This window comes from Saccopteryx leptura, chromosome 11 (genome assembly GCF_036850995.1).
Source record: "Saccopteryx leptura isolate mSacLep1 chromosome 11, mSacLep1_pri_phased_curated, whole genome shotgun sequence".
NCBI lineage: Eukaryota > Metazoa > Chordata > Mammalia > Chiroptera > Emballonuridae > Saccopteryx > Saccopteryx leptura.
In genome coordinates, this window is record NC_089513.1 from 64,227,830 (window position 1) to 64,247,244 (window position 19,415).

Below are 19,415 nucleotides of genomic sequence, written 5' to 3' on the forward strand. Positions count from 1 at the left end.
TACTGGTTGGAGTTGCAGTGGGAGTCATTGCTCTCAGGCAGTGGTTCTCAACCTGTCTAATGCCGTGACCCCGCAACACAGTTCCTCATGTTGCGGTGACCCCAAACCAAAAAATAATTTTGGTGGCTACTTCATAACTGTAATTTTGCTACAGTTATGATTCGGAATGTAAATACCTGATATGCATTATGTATTTTCCGATGGCTTTAGGCGACCCCGCCGGGGTCGCGACCCACAGGTTGAGAACCGCTGCTCTAAGGAATCTCAGACTCCGAGCTCTGAAGTGGGGTGGACAGGGTCAGCCCAGGAAAATACTGAGGACACTGGCCATGAAAGTCTGACCAGGAACATGGCCTGTGTTGGCCACCTCCTAGGGGATGTGCGCACTGGGCGAGCTCTCTCAGCCTGGCTGCAGGGTGGCTTCGTCAGTGGCTGTGGTGGGGCGGGGCAAGGGCGGGTGGGGGTGGCGGGCTGTACGGGCGCATCGGCTCTTGGAATGAGGAGGAAAGAGAGAGACTGAGCTAGGAGGCAGGGCTGTCCCCAGGGACACGCTGATGTGTATGTGCACTTGTGTGCATGTCTATGTGCACATCTGGCCTCTAAGAATCCCAACTGGAAGGCTGTGCAAGGCAGAGCAGCTGTGGGAGGGGGTTCATTTCCTGGGGGAGGTAAGAGGGTCCCTGAGATGAGCCTTGAAGGACAGGGAGAGCCCAGGGAGGGGATGGCATCTTACGCAGAAGCCAAGGGCTGGTAGCTGAGGCTGTGGCCACAGCGGCTCCAAGGAGCCCAACCTGACAAAGGCCCGGGCACAGTGGTGATGACAGTGGGTATGATGACGGCACAGGTCAGGGACCCGGGAGCCAGGCTGAGTTTAGAGTTGATTCTGCAGGAATGGGGAGCCATTCTAGAGTAGAAGAGTGACATGAATGCTCCTCAGAAACCTGGCTGGCTGTTGCCTGTGTGAGGGAAGAGAGAGCTGGGGGCAGGCCTTGGTCCTGGATACTCACTGAGCAGGACTTCTTCTGCTCCTGATCTCTGAGCAGGAAGAAATCCATATCCCCAAACATGTGGAAAGGGTCAGCTGACGGGTGGGAGCCAATCGCAGACACTGGGGAGGGAGACACCTCATTGGAGAGAAGAGCCAGCGCTTCCCAGCTGATTTCTGTGTCCCTGGGGTCCCAGTGCCCTCCCAGCCCAGCACAGAGAGCTGCCACCAAAGCGCGAGTGAGCGGCATGTGCTGAGGGTCTAGCCCTGCCTGAAGTCTAGCTCCATCAGCCCACCTGTCTGGGTGAGCCTCGTTGGAGTTAGGCTTCTGTCCCCGGCATCTGAAGGAGACCTCGTGAACACAGCCCCTCCGGTGTCTGCTATGTCCCTGGCACTCTGTCCTCACCCATTTAAGTCTCAGGAGGTGAGAGCCTATCGACGCCTGAGTCGAGGTGCCTGCCTACGCATGGGAGGTGGGCACTCAGCTGACTATGCTTTGTCCTTGCAGGAGTCTCCCTAGCCTCCCAGGGGAGACTGGGCTGGGGGTGGGTGAGGGAAATGTACCCGAGGCCTGGGGGGGGGGAGGCAGACCAAGAATTTGGGATGTGGAGGCTGCCCAGGTCCCCCGTTCTGCTACCACCGCTCCCAGGGCTGGGAGAGAGGTCCCCACAGTTCAGTTCATAGCGTGTCAGGGAGGACAGAAGCCAGAAGGCACCAAATGAAGGGCTTAAAAATATGGTTGCTTTCTCCCCTTACCCTTGACTTAAATGGAACAGAGTTCATTAAAAGCAAAGCAAAACAAAAAATTCTTGAAAATGAAAGGGAATGAGACTAAACACACACACACACACACACACACACACACACACACACACACACCAAAAAATAACCCCAAAACAACTTTTGCTTTGAATCAGCTGCTGGTAACATTTCGGGTGTATTTTCTTCAGTACTTTTCAATGCACATTCTTAATAGTTTCATATATTCCTTTATAAAAACACTCTACCATCAGTAGCTGCCTGTGAAACGATTATCTGTGGACCTCAGAAGCAAACAGGGAGGGCTGCAGCGACACGCCTCTGTCACTAGAGTGCACCTGCCACGACACGCACAGCAGTCCATGGCACCCAGATGTCCCCAGGACACTGTCGGCCACCACTGACTGGTTCTTGCAAACGGATTTCCCAAAGGGAAACAAGAGGCCAAGGGCTGTAGGAAGCGTCCAGGCTTCCGAGACGTGGTGACCCTCCTTCCAGAGGCCTGTCTCATTGTCCACCCTTACCAGCAGAAAGAGGGTACAGTTACAGCAAGTCCAAGTTAGGATTGTCTTAAAATACCTGCACACAAGATAGTTATTAATTACCAAGACCCAGGGGGCTTTACTGTGGAGAAGCCTGGCAGGAGCGTCACTCAAGAGACCAAAGGGAACGCTGGCAGGAGAGAGGCGAGCTGGCATTCTCCCCAGAGGGAGCCCAGCACTTCCCTCAGACACTCGTGCCTAGGACGCTTCATTCGCAGTCTGTCCTGACAAAGTGTAAAAAATTAAGTGCGAAGGAGAAGAATAAAGGTTGTTTGCTCCTTTGCCCAGCTGACAGGAGGAAGTCAGAAGGGGCTCCGGTCAGTTCTTAGCCTGGCTCCTGAGGAGGGAGTGGGGCGTGCACTGTGGCCGGAGATGACCCACAACAGGGAGGGGCGCTAGCAGTGCTTGCTCCGAGTCCATGAGGACCCACAACAGGGAGGGGCCGCTGAGCAGTGCTTGCTCCGAGTCCATCAGGACCCACACAGGGAGGGGGCAGCTGAGCAGTGCTTGCTCCGAGTCCATCAGGACCCACAACAGGGAGGGCGCCTGAGCAGTGCTTGCTCCGAGTCCATCGGGACCCACAACAGGGAGGGGAACTGAGCAGTGCTTGCTCCGAGTCCATCGGGACCCACAACAGGGAGGGGGCCGCTGAGCAGTGCTTGCTCCGAGTCCGTCAGGACCCACACAGGGAGGGGCGCTGAGCAGTGCTTGCTCCGAGTCCATCAGGACCCACAGCAGGGAGGGGCGCTGAGCAGTGCTTGCTCCGAGTCCATCAGGACCCACAACAGGGAGGGCCGCTGAGCAGTGCTTGCTCCGAGTCCATGAGGACCCACAACAGGGAGAGGCGCTGAGCAGTGCTTGCTCCGAGTCCATGAGGACCCACAACAGGGAGGGCGCCTGAGCAGTGCTTGCTCCGAGTCCATGAGGACCCACCACAGGGAGGGGCCGCTGAGCAGTGCTTGCTCCGAGTCCGTCAGGACCCACACAGGGAGGGCGCCTGAGCAGTGCTTGCTCCGAGTCCATCAGGACCCACAACAGGGAGGGGCCGCTGAGCAGTGCTTGCTCCGAGTCCATCAGGACCCACACAGGGAGGGGCGCTGAGCAGTGCTTGCTCCGAGTCCATCAGGACCCACAACAGGGAGGGGCCGCTGAGCAGTGCTTGCTCCGAGTCCATGAGGACCCACAACAGGGAGGGCGCCTGAGCAGTGCTTGCTCCGAGTCCATCAGGACCCACAACAGGGAGGGGAACTGAGCAGTGCTTGCTCCGAGTCCATCAGGACCCACAACAGGGAGGGGAACTGAACAGTGCTTGCTCCGAGTCCATGAGGACCCACAACAGGGAGGGGAACTGAGCAGTGCTTGCTCCAAGTCCATCAGGACCCACAGCAGGGAGGGGGCAGCTGAGCAGTGCTTGCTCCAAGTCCATCAGGACCCACCACAGGGAGGGGCCGCTGAGCAGTGCTTGCTCCGATCCATGAGGACCCACAACAGGGAGGGCGCCTGAGCAGTGCTTGCTCCGAGTCCATCAGGACCCACAACAGGGAGGGGGCAGCTGAGCAGTGCTTGCTCCGAGTCCATGAGGACCCACAACAGGGAGGGGAACTGAGCAGTGCTTGCTCCGAGTCCATGAGGACCCACAACAGGGAGGGGCGCTGAGCAGTGCTTGCTCCGAGTCCATGAGGACCCACAACAGGGAGAGGGCGCTGAGCAGTGCTTGCTCCGAGTCCATGAGGACCCACAACAGGGAGGGGCGCTGAGCAGTGCTTGCTCCAAGTCCATCAGGACCCACCACAGGGAGGGGCCGCTGAGCAGTGCTTGCTCCGAGTCCATGAGGACCCACAACAGGGAGGGCGCCTGAGCAGTGCTTGCTCCGAGTCCATCAGGACCCACAACAGGGAGGGGCCGCTGAGCAGTGCTTGCTCCGAGTCCATGAGGACCCACAACAGGGAGGGCACCTGAGCAGTGCTTGCTCCGAGTCCATCAGGACCCACAACAGGGAGGGGCCGCTGAGCAGTGCTTGCTCCGAGTCCATCAGGACCCACAGCAGGGAGGGGGCAGCTGAGCAGTGCTTGCTCCGAGTCCATCAGGACCCACAGCAGGGAGGGGGCAGCTGAGCAGTGCTTGCTCCGAGTCCATCAGGACCCACAACAGGGAGGGGCCGCTGAGCAGTGCTTGCTCCGAGTCCATCAGGACCCACAGCAGGGAGGGGGCAGCTGAGCAGTGCTTGCTCCGAATCCATCAGGACCCACAGCAGGGAGGGGGCAGCTGAGCAGTGCTTGCTCCGAGTCCATCAGGACCCACAACAGGGAGGGCGCCTGAGCAGTGCTTGCTCCGAGTCCATCAGGACCCACAACAGGGAGGGCGCCTGAGCAGTGCTTGCTCCGAGTCCATCAGGACCCACAGCAGGGAGGGGGCAGCTGAGCAGTGCTTGCTCCGAGTCCATCAGGACCCACAACAGGGAGGGGCGCTGAGCAGTGCTTGCTCCGAGTCCATCAGGACCCACAACAGGGAGGGGGCCGCTGAGCAGTGCTTGCTCCGAGTCCATCAGGACCCACAACAGGGAGGGGGCCGCTGAGCAGTGCTTGCTCCGAGTCCATCGGGACCCACAGCAGGGAGGGCCGCTGAGCAGTGCTTGCTCCGAGTCCATGAGGACCCACAACAGGGAGGGCGCCTGAGCAGTGCTTGCTCCGAGTCCATGAGGACCCACAACAGGGAGGGGAACTGAGCAGTGCTTGCTCCGAGTCCATGAGGACCCACCACAGGGAGGGGCCGCTGAGCAGTGCTTGCTCCGAGTCCATCAGGACCCACAACAAGGAGGGCCGCTGAGCAGTGCTTGCTCCGAGTCCATGAGGACCCACAACAGGGAGGGCGCCTGAGCAGTGCTTGCTCCGAGTCCATCAGGACCCACAGCAGGGAGGGGGCAGCTGAGCAGTGCTTGCTCCGAGTCCATCAGGACCCACAACAGGGAGGGGCCGCTGAGCAGTGCTTGCTCCGAGTCCATGAGGACCCACAACAGGGAGGGCGCCTGAGCAGTGCTTGCTCCGAGTCCATCAGGACCCACAGCAGGGATGGGGCAGCTGAGCATTGCTTGCTCCGAGTCCATCAGGACCCACAACAGGGAGAGGGCGCTGAGCAGTGCTTGCTCCGAGTCCATGAGGACCCACCACAGGGAGGGGCCGCTGAGCAGTGCTTGCTCCGAGTCCATCAGGACCCACAACAGGGAGGGCCGCTGAGCAGTGCTTGCTCCGAGTCCGTCAGGACCCACAACAGGGAGGGCGCCTGAGCAGTGCTTGCTCCGAGTCCATCAGGACCCACAGCAGGGAGGGGGCAGCTGAGCAGTGCTTGCTCCAAGTCCATCAGGACCCACAACAGGGAGAGGGCGCTGAGCAGTGCTTGCTCCGAGTCCATCAGGACCCACAACAGGGAGGGGGCAGCTGAGCAGTGCTTTCTCCGAGTCCATCGGGACCCACAACAGGGAGGGGGCGCTGAGCAGTGCTTGCTCCGAGTCCATCGGGACCCACAACAGGGAGGGGGCGCTGAGCAGTGCTTGCTCCGAGTCCATCGGGACCCACAACAGGGAGGGGAACTGAGCAGTGCTTGCTCCGAGTCCATCAGGACCCACAGCAGGGAGGGGCCGCTGAGCAGTGCTTGCTCCGAGTCCATCAGGACCCACAACAGGGAGGGGCGCTGAGCAGTGCTTGCTCCGAGTCCATGAGGACCCACAACAGGGAGGGGCGCTGAGCAGTGCTTGCTCCGAGTCCATGAGGACCCACAACAGGGAGAGGGGCGCTGAGCAGTGCTTGCTCCGAGTCCATCAGGACCCACACAGGGAGGGCCGCTGAGCAGTGCTTGCTCCGAGTCCATCAGGACCCACAACAGGGAGGGGCGCTGAGCAGTGCTTGCTCCGAGTCCATGAGGACCCACAACAGGGAGGGGAACTGAGCAGTGCTTGCTCCGAGTCCATCAGGAACCTCTGACAGGAAGAATAGAGTTAGTTGTACAGGGGTCATGCAGGATGAGAGGGGAGTAACAGGAGACCATTACAGGGGTCATGCAGGCTTGGTTTGGGGAGTGGGTTCTTGTCTTGTGCCTATGCATGATTTTCTTTTGCACACTGACTTGGATTCTGACAGACTGCAGAAGAGACTTCCAAATGGCCCCTCTGTCAGCCTCAGGAGGCTAGGGAGGTTGATGGAGAAGGTGAACCAGACATATGGCTATTCTACCCAATAGGCCCCTCTCAACCCCTGGAAATGACGTAATAAATTGAGGAATGGCAGACAGCTCTGAACAAAAGGGTGTCCCTGGGGAGCAGAGCTGACAGGAGCTTAGGGGTAGGAAAGGCAGGCAGCGTGGGTTTACTGGGGGAAGTACAGCTTTAAGAGCAGGGCGTGGAGGGCTGAATGGCTGGGGCAGCAGAAGAGGGCAGGGGACCTGAACAGGTCGCCACAGCCATTCCCTTCCCCAGGCCTCCTCTCACTCTCTCGCTCTCTCTTCCTGGCCAGCACCCAGGGCAGAGACCTTTGCCCTCAATTTAGGATGGTGCAGATGGAGTCTGGGTCACAGTGGTGGGTGAACTAAGAGTCTTAATGACCCCAAACTGTCCGGCAACACCTGGGCTGTGTCCCTCAGTCCCCATCAGAGAGAGATTAATTATGATAGTTAATGCTGAGTATCTCCCTTGGTCAGAATAAGGACTTTACATGACTGAACTTTCCTAACAACCTATGAAGTAGAAATGATTGTTATCCCAATGAGAAAACTGAGGCACAGGGAGGTAAGAAGCTCACCCAAACCTATGCTGTGTGAAGGCTGATTCCGAAAACAGAATTTGCAATCAAGTTAGTAGGAAGATTTAATACCAATATAAAGATAATCAGGATGTTAATGTGAAGATATGCCCACAACCAAGAATGGTAATCACTTGAAGCAAACCACGCCAGAAATGCACAATTTGACATTTATAAATCAATTAATGTAGACTACCCCATAGCAGAATGAGAGAGAAAATAATATGGTCATTTAAATAGATGCAGTAAAAGTATCTGATAATATTAAAAACTTATTTTGAATAAAAGTCTTAGCAACCTAGGAACAGAGGGGGCTTTCTCAGTCTGATAAAGGGAAGTGGGGTAGACTGAGGAGTGTCCCTGAATTCCCCAAGCCTGTGACTTTGTCCTCTTCCATGGTAAAGGGGGCTTTGCAGATGTGATGAGGACTTGGAGATGGGGACATAGATGATCTGGGATTATCCAGATGGGGTGCTCAATTTAACCACAAGGGTCCTTATAAAAGGGGGGCAGGAGGGTCAGAAGCAGCAGGAGGAGGTTTGATGAGAGAAACAGAAGTTGGAGTGATGTCATAGACATTGGAAAACGCTGCCTACACTGCTTGTTTTGGAGAAGGAGGAAAGGGCCACAAGCCAAGCAATGTAGGCGGCCTCTAGAAGCTGGAAAAGGCAAGAAACGGGCTTCTCTTCCAGAGCCACCAGGACGAACGCAGCTCCGGGACACCTTGATGCTAGCCCTATAAGATTCATTTTAGACTGCTGACCTCTAAAGGTGTAAGATAATATATTTGCGTTGTTTTTAGCCACTGAGTTTGTGGCTAATTTTTTACAGCAGCAATTGGAAATAAAAACAAGCGTGTATAAGAAAGCTCTAATAAATATTGAATGCCTCCCCCCAACCAAGGTCAGGAACAAGGCACGGATGCCATCTTTGCACTTCTATTCAATGTTGTGGCAAGGTTAGAAAAAGAAACAAAGCATATCAGATTGGAAAGGAAGAGAAAATAATGTCATGCAGGGTGACATAATTGTATAGCAGAAAATCCAAAATCTACAAACAAAATGGTTACAATTAGATCAACTAGAATGGTTTATAAATCTTACTGTGGAATTAAATGAAAACTTACAGATGATACAGTAAACAGAAATCTTAATGATTTGTTAGGGGTCAGAAAATAGTTTTAAAACGGCACAAAATGTACTAATTATGAGGAAATAATCATTAAAAATTGAACTACCTTAAAATCAAGAACTCTTGTTCACTGAAAGTCACCACCAAGAGAGAGAAAATGCAGTCCACAGAGTGGGGGTAAGTATTTGCAGTACTTATATCTGGAATATGTAAAAGAGTTCTTAGAAATCATTAAAATGAGACAGACAACCCTGTAGAAAAGTGAGCAGTAGACAGGAACGGGCATTTCACAACACAGAATCATCAATGGCCCATTTAAGAGGTACTGTAGTCACCATCGTTGGTTACCAGGGAACATGAGATACTATTACATATCCAAATGGCCATGTAGTATTAAAAGGATCAACAAAGTGCCAAGGGTTGGAGAAGACATGGAGCAACTGGAACTCACACCTCTTGGTGGGATTGTGACTTGGTATAACTGCCCTGGAAAACTGTCCAAGTATATTTATTAAAGTTAAACACATGTTCCTAACTCCTCTCCTTTGTATATACCCAGGGGCCATGGGCGCTGTGCCCCCAACATAGCCTGTGCAAGAAGATTCATAGCACCATTCTTTGTAATGGCTGAAAACCAGAAACCCAAATGTTCACCTCCCCTAGGAAGAATAATACATTGTTTGCCTGTGTGTACAACAGAGTACACATAGCAACAACGGGAAAGGGACTCCTGTTCCATGTGTCTCACAGAAGTGATGTCGAGCGAAGGAAGGCAGACTAAAAGAACACAGAGTGATTCCATGCATGTAAGTTTCAAGAACAAATAAAACGATTCTACGACGGTAGAACATTGGCCATCTTTGGAGGAAAGGGAATTGAGCAAATGAAAACGAGACAGTGGATGAGTGGAGGGTAGAAGTTGTATACGTTTGTCAGAACTTATCAAACTGTATAGTTGAGATTTGTTCTTTGCACTGTGTATGAATTATATCTCAGTAAAAGACAAAACAAATCCAAAACCCAGACTCTTCACCCTTAATTTAACAGTCAGTTCAGCACAAGTGGGACAAACTATTGGCTGAATGGCTGATGGGGATCTGTAATGGTCAGTCAGGTGGTAGCCACGTGACCCTACTATTGCAGCGTGGCCGACAGTGAGGAAGGTGGCCACGTGGGCTTCCTACGACAGATGGTATGAAGCACATAGCCCATGGAGGAAGGAGTCTGTGGGCAAAGTGGAACATGGACCCATCCTATCAAACATCTAGTATCCCCTTAAAGAAAATACGGGTAACAAAGAGTTATAGTGACAACGCCAGGAAGCAGACACATCACCAAGGCCATTCTATAGGATATCACCATTTTTCAAAACTCAAGGCAGGGCCTGAGCAGGTGGTGGTGCGGTGGATAGAGCGTTGGCCTGGGAGGACCCAGTTTTGAAACCCTGAGGTCGCCGGCTTGGGTGCAGGCTCACCAGTTTGAGCACGGGGTCTCTGGCTTGAGCATGGGATCATAGACATGACCCCATGGTCACTGGCTTGAGCCCAAGGTCACTGGCTTAAGCAAGGGGTCATTGCAGAGCTGGAGCTCCCTGATCAAGGCACATACGAGAGGCAATCAGTGAACAACTAAGGTGCCGCAACTATGAGTTGATGCTTCTCATCTCTCTCCCTTCCTGTTTCTTTCTCTCAAAAAACAAAAACAAAACAAAACAAAAAAAAACCAAAATAAAACCTCAAGGCATGGAAAATGAACAGATGTGGGAGAGTGGCTGTGCTGGGTTAACAGAGACTGCAGATGTTCACATTCCATTTGAATCACTATGAAAACACATCTTGAGGGAGCCATTTCTTAGATAATTGGCTAAATCTGATGATTGTCTGGTTAATGTCATTGTGGACTTGTAAAAAATAAAGTCCCTATTTTCGAAAAATATACATTGAGGTATGTAGAGATGAACTGACATGTCTGGATTTTACTTTAAAATATTTTGGCAAATGTCATTTCTTGGCTAAGATCAAGTGTACTGTCTGTTCTTATCAGTTTAACATGTTTTGGCAAAGACTGAAAAGACAAGGAGAAAAGGGATAGACGAAGCCAATGTGGCAAAACCTTGTCTACTGTCTAATCGGTGATAGCATGTGAGTCCACAGGCCTTTAGTCTCTACTTCTGGGCAGGTTTGGATTTTAATAATTAAAAGAAAGGAGACAGGGGCAGGGCGGGATGAGGGGCGGGCGCTTGGCCTGCGAAGGACGGGCACAGGGTACATGCTCACAGCTGCACAGCTCCGCAGAAGGACCAGATCGGCCTGTAAGCCCAAGGGTCTCAGGGATGGGTGGGGGCAGGTCGGGGAAGCCAGGGTGTGGAGTAACCCAGGGTCGGGGAGCAAGGGCTCAGGGGCCGAGTTACTTGCACCTAGCTGCCTCCCTTCTTCTTTCTAATAGGTGGCAGCCATGTGTCTAGCTGAAAAGCTATATACTTCGTAGCCTCCCCTGCAGATGCTGATGGCCCTGTGGCAAATAAAATGTAGTCAGAAATTGTTGGGTGGAGCTTCAGGGAAATATCTTTTCCCAGGTAGGGTTGAGTTGGTGGGTGGGTAATTTTGCCCTTCTCTTTGGTCTTTCTCCCTGTCTGGAATGAGATGAGATGCGATGGCTGGAACCGCAGCAGCCATTTTGTGGTCATGTGACCACCTGTGGTTGAAAGCCCTACAGATGAGAATAGCAGAGGAGAAAGACTTAGGGTATGATCCCCTGTCTGATTTTGTAGAACCGCTGTTGGTGGAGCCTCAGGGAAGTGTGGACTGCCTCCCACATGTCCCGTTACCACAGGAAACATATTCTACTTTGTTTCTGTTTCTCAGGTCTCAGTACCTCACTTCCTAATGGAAACGGAAGCATTTCCCTCTGCCCTGTACACCTGAGACGAGGTCTGAAGGCACCTGGTGCTGAGGGGGAGAGTGCCCCCCACTGGGGACCCAGCTCCCCACTCCCAGAGCTACCTTTGCCTTTCTTCCTCTGTTTGTTTTCCTCTTCAGTGATTGGAGAACTGTTGTCTGTGGGTTTGTCTGTGGGTTTCAGGCTGTTCTCTGGGGAGACACAAAGTGAGGACACAGCAAATGACATATTTTGTGATAGCTGTGGACACAGTGTGAGGACGGGGAGAGACTAAGCAGCACTATAGGGCTCCAGCTCCATGCTCTCACCCGCCTGCTGAGTGGGCTTGGCAAGTCACACAACTTTTCTGAGCCTCAGTTTCCACATCTGAGATAATCATGCTGACTTTGTTGGGAAGTTGTTAGAATTATGCAAGAAAATGGACACAGAAGTACCTAGCACATGTACCCATACCCAGAAGGTGATGGTGTGCCTTCCCTCTCACACCCTTCCATCTGCCCCTGAACAGCCACTCAGGATGTCCAGGGAGACCGTGGGCCTGCACTCCTTCCTCCTGCCCTGAGCGCTCCTGCTGCGAGCCGCCCAGGGCTCCGTCCGGGTTATACCAGGAAACCCAAGACTCCCACTTCCTTGCTCTCTCTTCAGCTGGTACCCACAGGGAAGGAGGCACTGGGCCTTCTCCTTCCTCCCACCGCAATTCAGGAATCTTTTGGAACTTGGAGATCCCAGTCTGTGCCAGTCTGGGAGGGCAGCCACCTCAGGGGGCAGGCGGGGTGGGGGTTGCTGGAGAACACAAGGAGGCGCTGTGGTGGGAAGTTCAGGGAGTGGGTCCTCCTGGATCAGTGTAGGGGCGGGTGACCTGGGATGATGGAGTGAGAGTGAGGGCTGGGAGATGGGGTGGAAATCGCCAAGGGCCAGGCCCTGAGCCGGTGAGTCTCGGGGCGTGCGGAGACCGAGGAAGAAAGAAGTCCTGTGGGAACAGCAGGAAGGTTGGGACATAGGGCTGAAAACTTCAACGCTCCAGGACCAGGCAGCATATCTACTGGTAAAGGAGAAGGAGGCTGTAAGGAGTGGTGAGGCCTGTGAAAAACTCAGGGGCACAAGTTACTGAATCTTTATTTTCTAACTATCTTTCTTAGTGAATACGTGATTAAATTTTCAGGGAGTAACCTTTAATTAACCATATAAAAATCAGAAGATACCACTGTAACTTAAATAGACCAACATAAAAAAAATAAGCCAAAACCCTAATGGAATTTAATTTTTTGTTAATTGAACAAGCAATGCACATACATAGGAAGTTTTCTAACAATGTAGGTTTGATGTGTTGATATGATGTCTTTCTATGATAATACTTACCTGAAGCCCTTACTGCCAGACAGATTCTTGTGTATCTACTCAGAGGTATTTTATATATAAACATTCTTAGACACCACTAGTTTTCATTAAACATGCTTCAGCTTACATGCTAAGACAGGGATATACACATATATATATATATATATATATATATATATATTTTTTTTTTTTAACAGAGACAGAGAGAGAGTCAGAGAGAGGGATAGACAGGGACAGACAGACAGGAACAGAGAGAGATGAGAAGCATCAATCATTAGTTTTTCCTTGCGACACCTTAGTTGTTCATTGATTGCTTTCTCATATGTGCCTTGACTGCGGGCCTTCTGCAGACTGAGTAACCCCTTGCCAGAGCCAGCGACCTTGGGTCCAAGCTGGTGAGCTTTTGCTCAAACCAGATGAGCCTGTGCTCAAGCTGGTGACCTTGGGGTCTCGAACCTGGGTCCTCTGCATCCCAGTCCGATGCTCTGTCCACTGCGCCACCGCCTGGTCAGGCTATCATATCTTTTCTTTACAAGACCTTTTACTGTTTGGTTAAGGAAATGCTTTGACATTTTGTGTCCTGCTTTAAAAGGCATTCCTGATCTGAAGGTTAAACACAACAAAAATACTTCTTTTTCTAGTGCTTTAGCAAAATTAAACATTTTCAAATGAAGACATTTTTAAAACACAAACTTAATTTTACGGTAATTCTTCAGGAGAAACAGGAAAAAGGTAAACTGGATGCAAAATATTCTCATAAAAAGTGACAGTCCCTCGCATCCCGGTGGGAGATCAGGTGTGCCCCGCCCCCGCCGCCTCCGCCGCTGGCAGCACAGCACAGCGCAGGGTCTGCTGCTCATGGCGGGGACACCAAGGCGGTGCCCGCTCTCTGAAGAGCTTCCTCAGGCCTGCCGCTGACCTGCTCCCCCAAGCCCAGCTGTTTCTCCCCACTCCGCTCCTCAGAGCCATCTTCTCTGCACCCTGAGGCTGTGGCCTCCAGCTGCAGGACAGGCAGCCACTGCAATGGGCCCCATTTTCAGTCCTTCTTCTCTTTCACTCTGGGACTCAGCGAGCTTTAAAGAGCATGGAGCAGGAAGGTGTACAGACAGAGATATATCTCCAGCACCTCGAGTGAATGAGACCCGGCATCCCAGCCTGAGGGCAGAGGCAGCGAGGACGCCCCACTCCTCCCCAGGGCCTGATCTGTCCTCTCTTCTACCACCTCCTTTCCCTCCCTCTGTTCCAGCCGCTCAGTCTCCTTGGGGTCCTCACACAGGCCCCACAAATCCTGCCCCAGGACCTTCCCACTGGCTGTTCCTCTGTCTGGAATGCACCTCCTTTGGCCCTTTGTACAGAGGGCTCTGTCTCTCTCAGCTGCTGCCCACACAGAAGGGTCTGCCGGACACGCCACCGAAGACAACCCAGTCGACACCACCTGAATTCACTCGACCCTCAGCCCCTCTCTCCTTGTCCGAAGGCCTGTGAGTCAGCTGGGCGTTGCTCACTTTCTGTCTTCTCCTCCTAGACCAGGGGGAGTCAACCTTTTTATCCCTACCGCCCACTTTTGTATCTCTGTTAGTAGTAAAGTTTTCTAACCACCCACCGGTTCCACAGTAATGGTGATTTATAAAGTAGGGAAGTAACTTTACTTTATAAAATTTATAAAGCAGAGTTACAGCAAGTTCAAGCATATAATAATAATAATTACTTACCAAGTACTTTATGTCAGATTTTCGCTAAGTTCGGCAGAATAAATCTTTATAAATGTTGGGCAGATAAAATATATTATGTTCACTTTGTTAAAGATGGCGTTGCCCAGGTGAAATTAATGTGTGTCTGTGGGCAGGCAGGATCGTTGTAGCCTGGGGCTTGGTTTTGGGATTAAGCCTTTCCCACCCTTTTTGATGTGGGGTGGTACAATCCAATCATGCCTCAGAGAAGTGACTTTGTATTAGAGACTTCCCTATTTTGTATATTGGATTAAAGGTTTGGATTTCTACACTATAAAATAGGGGCAGAACAGGAGCTTGCTCTCTTGGTTCCTGGGATGATTAGCATGAGAGAGCAGAGGGAGCAGAACAGAGAGCAGAAAGAGGCCATGTGGCCAGGAGAAGCAGCCAAGATGGCAGAGTGCTGAGTGAGATGCCAGTTTGTGCAGTTTGATGCTGGAGAAGGAAGGAGATGGGGAACTGAGGAGAATAAGGCTGGTGAGCTAGAAACCTTTGATTCTAGGAAACTCGGATAAGTCAGTGGCTTTGTGAGCACTGAATGTGAGTGGGTTTTGGAGCCCAGTGTGTGTTTTTACTTGCCCGCCGGGTGCAAGCTAGAATTAAAGAAAATGGCCCACCAGTTTTTGGCTCCATTGTTTCTTTACCGACTGTTCGAATCCAATGTGAACCTGCATGGGCTGGGCGGCTGCTGTGATGGTGGCCCTGGCTGCTGGCTTTACATTTGGCGTAGTCTGTGGCAGGATTCAATACAGTTCGGTATGGAGCCACTACCACTTTTGAGTGGTGGAGTAGAGGACTGGCTAGTGTTATGGTTCCCCATGGCTGTCCTTTTGGGGACCGTAGGCTGGCTGACTTTTACAGCCATGCATGAGGAAACTGAGAGCTCTGTGGAAGAGGCTGCCCGGGACCTGCCTACCGAGCAGTGGAAGGAGCTGGAGCAAACGCAGGAGAAACCGATGCTGACCCTGGAGCTGGAGGAAGCGCTGGAGGAGGAGGTCGACCAGGTTTGCGAGATTCACCTGGAAAAGGAACAGCTGCTGGAGGAGGATTCACAGGTTCGTGAGTTGCAGATTGCCCTGGATGTTGTGGAGAGCCCGCAGCGGCAGGAGGCCAGAGCCAGGGCCGGGGCTGAGGCCTGGGCTGAGGCTGGGCCCAGGGCTGCAAGCCCGGCAGTGGGAGCTGGTGTTCTCAGTTCCTCTTTGGAGGATGAGGAGAATCGGGCTGGAGTTGCAATCCGCAGTCTCCATAAGATGGAAGCCCAGCTGGAAGGAGCACCTACTGCGGCCCCGGTAGGTCTGCGATTTTGGGACATAGGGCTGAACACCATCTCTGGAGCAGAGATGGAAATGCTGACTGCCATTGCCATGTGCCCCTCTTTGGGACAGTGTAAGACCTGCCAGGATGGCAGGGATGGGGGGGGGTGGCTGAGGTCTTATGTGTATGGACTGATTTCCTGGACTACGACTGGAGTGGGCACTGGCTCCTTTGTTGGATGGACTTATGGATTATGGATTTTGGACAATGTGAAATCCCCTGATGGGGGTGGGGGATGGCTTTGCTGGAAGCACTCCCCTACCCAGGGAAGCTTTTCCCATGGCTAGAAAGAAGGCTGAGGACATTTTGCGCTTTGGGCAAAGTGCTCAGAGACTGGTGAAGTGTACCTTTGTAATTGTTGAAATTGTATGATTTGCCATGTTGTTGTAATTTGTGTAATGTGCCTAATTTCCTTGCATGGGGATGCCGGTGATGTAGATTGTGGATAGTAAAGTGAGCATAGGGGTGGATTGTTGGCAGATAAAATATATTATGCTCACTTTGTTAAAGATGGCATTGCCCAGGTGAAATTAATGTGTGTCTCTGTGGGCAGGCAGGATCGTTGTAGCCTGGGGCTTGGTTTTGGGATTAAGCCTTTCCCACCCTTTTTGATGTGGGGCGGTACAATTCAATCATGCCTCAGAGAAGTGACTTTGTATTAGAGACTTCCCTATTTTGTATATTGGATTAAAGGTTTGGATTTCTACACTATAAAATAGGGGCAGAACAGGAGCTTGCTCTCTTGGTTCCTTGGTTCATGAGAGAGCAGAGGGAGCAGAGCAGAGAGCAGAAAGAGGCCATGTGGCCAGGAGAAGCAGCCAAGATGGCAGAGTATTGAGTGAGAGGCCAGTTTGTGCAGTTTGATGCTGGAGAAGGAAGGAGATGGGGAACTGAGGAGAATAAGGCTGGTGAGCTAGAAACCTTTGATTCTAGGAAACTCAGATAAGTCAGTGGCTTTGTGAGCACTGAATGTGAGTGGGTTTTGGAGCCCAGTGTATGTTTTTACTTGCCTGCCGGGTGCAAGCTAGAATTAAAGAAAATGGCCTATCAGCTTTTGGCTCCGTTGTTTCTTTACCGACTGTCTGAATCCAATGCGAACCTACATGGGCCGGGCTGCTTTGATAGTGGCAGCCCTGGCTACTGGCTTTACAGTAAAACAACTTCCTATAGTTAAATCTGTCTTTTTATTTATACTTTGGTTGCTCCGCTGCCGCCCATCATGAAAGCTAGAATGCCCACTAGTGAGTGGCGGGGACCAGGTTGACTACCACTGGCCTAGAATCTAAACCTTATAAGGGTGTTTAATTTTGTTAAAGCACTAGAAAAATCAGCTGTGCCTACAGCGTCCTTGGTACCTAGTCAAAATACTTGATGACTTGGCAAGGGCAAAGGTGTCCCTGGAGGGATGTGAACATTCCTTCACGACCCTCGGGGCAGGACCCGTCCCAGACTTCCACGGCTCTGCTTGGTCTCCTGCCTTATTCCTGCAGGCAACTCCGCCCCAGTCACTCAGTCTGCCCCGCCCACCTTGGGCTTTGCAGGACGGCAGGAGAGGGCCCTGAATCAGGCTGTTTGCCATTGAAATCCCAGCAATTGCCAACCTGCACAAGTGGGAGGCAGCAGGGAGCCAGCCTAGAAGCAGGGCATGCTCACCCTTGCCTCTGTGTCCCCTGCCTTCCCTCTTGCTCAAGAAACCTGGCCTCATCAGTGCCAAACACTGGCTTCTCTTCCTCCCTCTCTGAGCCTCTCTGTGAATCCCCCCCAGACCTTCAGAAACACAATGCTATCCTCTTTCCTTGGTAAGTGTGGAGAGAGGAGATTCTACCCTCTACCATAAGCCCTACCATGACATACATGTCACACAGACATCAGTATACACACATGCACACATGTGTGCTCACACCCATCCTCCTCCCACCTTCTCTGTGTATTTGGCCCCAGCTAAACACAGCTGGTGTCGTGAGCCTGCCGGTCTGCCTGGCGCTCTTTGAGGCTTGTGATAGCACACCCACCCCACACCCCACAGAGCCCTGTCCTCAAGATCCAACCATGTTGTAGCACATGTCAAAATTTCCTTCTTTGGCCCTGGCCGGTTGGCTCAGTGGTAGAGCGTCGGCCTGGCGTGCAGAAGTCCCGGGTTCGATTCCCGGCCAGGGCACACAGGAGAAGCGCCCATCTGCTTCTCCACCCCTCCCCTCTCCTTCCTCTCTGTCTCTCTCTTCCCCTCCCGCAGCCAAGGCTCCATTGGAGCAAAGATGGCCCGGGCGCTGGGGATGGCTCCTTGGCCTCTGCCCCAGGTGCTGGAGTGGCTCTGGTAGCGGCAGAGCGACGCCCCGGAGGGGCAGAGCATCGCCCCCTGGTGGGCAGAGCATCGCCCCTGGTGGGCGTGCCGGGTGAATCCCGGTCGGGCGCATGCGGGAGTCTGTCTGACTGTCTCTCCCCGTTTCCAGCTTCAGAAAAATTAAAAAAAAAAAAAATTCCTTCTTTTTGAAGGCTGAATAATATTCCTCTCCTGACACACACACAAAAAAGCAATTTCATTTATAATGGCATCTAAAAGAATACAGTAACAACAGTGATATCATGGGAGATGGAAGAGTAAGAAGACCCAGGAATTGATCTCTTCACCAAAACAACCGTGGCGCTGGCAGGAACTGTCAGAATCCCAAATAGGAACTCTGGAGTCTGGTTGAACACTCAGAGGAGAGGTGGTGAAGAGGCTGGGAAATCCTGGCCACCAGCCTCTAGAGCAGCCTCAGTGGGGAGAGCAAGCACAAACTGGGGCTATGTGTTTGACTGCTGAGGGTCTGCACTGAGGCTGGTCATTATTTCAACCCCCAAAAGCTGAAGTGACTTACCTGCCATGTCTGTCAATGGGGATTTAAAGAGGTAGGACCTTCCTTCTTCATTCTTTTGGGAGCCAGACATTTAAAGAAGTCTTTGACAAGAGACCACTATCCAGGATATATAGAGAACTCCTAAAACTCAACAACAATAATCGAAACCAAACACCTCAACTCAAAAATGAGCAAAGGATTTAAATAGACATTTCCCCAAAGACATACAAATGGCAAATAAGCACATGACAAGATGCTCAATATCATTCGTCACTAGAGAGATGTAAATCAAAACCATGATGGTGTATCACTTCACACTTACTAGGATGGTAATAGTAAGAGAGAGAGTGACAAGTTTGAGTGAGAATGTGAAGAAACTGGAACTCTCCTGGTGGGAGTCAACGGGTTCAACTTCTGTGTTAGACTGCTCTCTGAGAGCGGGCACCCCCTCTGTCTCACTGACCTCTGCACCCCCAGTGTAACACAGTTCCTGAAAGACAGTCGGTGCTCAGTAAACATCAGTCAAGTAACTAAGTGACTGTGGCTTAAGAACAGTACTTGACACATAGTTTATGTGGCCACCAGGGTGGGCTTCAAATGGCCCGGTATTGCAGCTCCCCAGATGAAGCGTGGGTCACTTAAAATCATAATTTTAAAGTTGCCAAATTCAACCTCTGTATCTGGCTTTAATGCACCTCCAGAGCCACACAGAGGCCTGGGCATCTATCTGATTCAGAAGTCTCTCGGGACCCCATACTCTCCTCTGATGCTCCCAGCATGGGAAATGTGGGCTTCAAGGGCAGCACACCTGTCTGCTCAGTACTTGTACCTGGTGAGAGAGGCTTCTTAAGCAGGGGACAGCCTCTCCCCTCCCTCATCCTAGTGTCCACAGCCTAGCCTCTTGGGAAATAAATTCAGCCACTCAATGAACAGCACCCGCTTGGCCCCCATTAGGCTCATCTGGATTCCAGCCAGGATGTCAGGAGCCCCAGAAATGGAGGGACCAGAAGTAGGCCAGGTCTCCCCGAGCTGGCTGTCGGTGTAGGGTGCAGAGGGTATGGGGGCAAAATTGAGGGCATGTCCTGCAGCCC

The 19,415-nt window shown here is 52.1% G+C and overlaps 1 protein-coding gene across 1 annotated transcript in view; it reads right to left on the reverse strand.

Annotated features, from left to right (window-relative positions):
- CFAP100 (cilia and flagella associated protein 100) overlaps positions 1-19,415 on the reverse strand; it is a 51,494-nt gene that overhangs the window by 27,567 nt on the left and 4,512 nt on the right. The window contains exons 3-4 of the mRNA XM_066352725.1: positions 11,210-11,296; positions 1,008-1,108 (exon numbers count right to left, since the gene is read on the reverse strand). Of these exons, the coding sequence (XP_066208822.1) occupies positions 1,008-1,108; positions 11,210-11,296 (188 nt within the window). The remainder of the gene's footprint in view (positions 1-1,007; positions 1,109-11,209; positions 11,297-19,415) is intronic.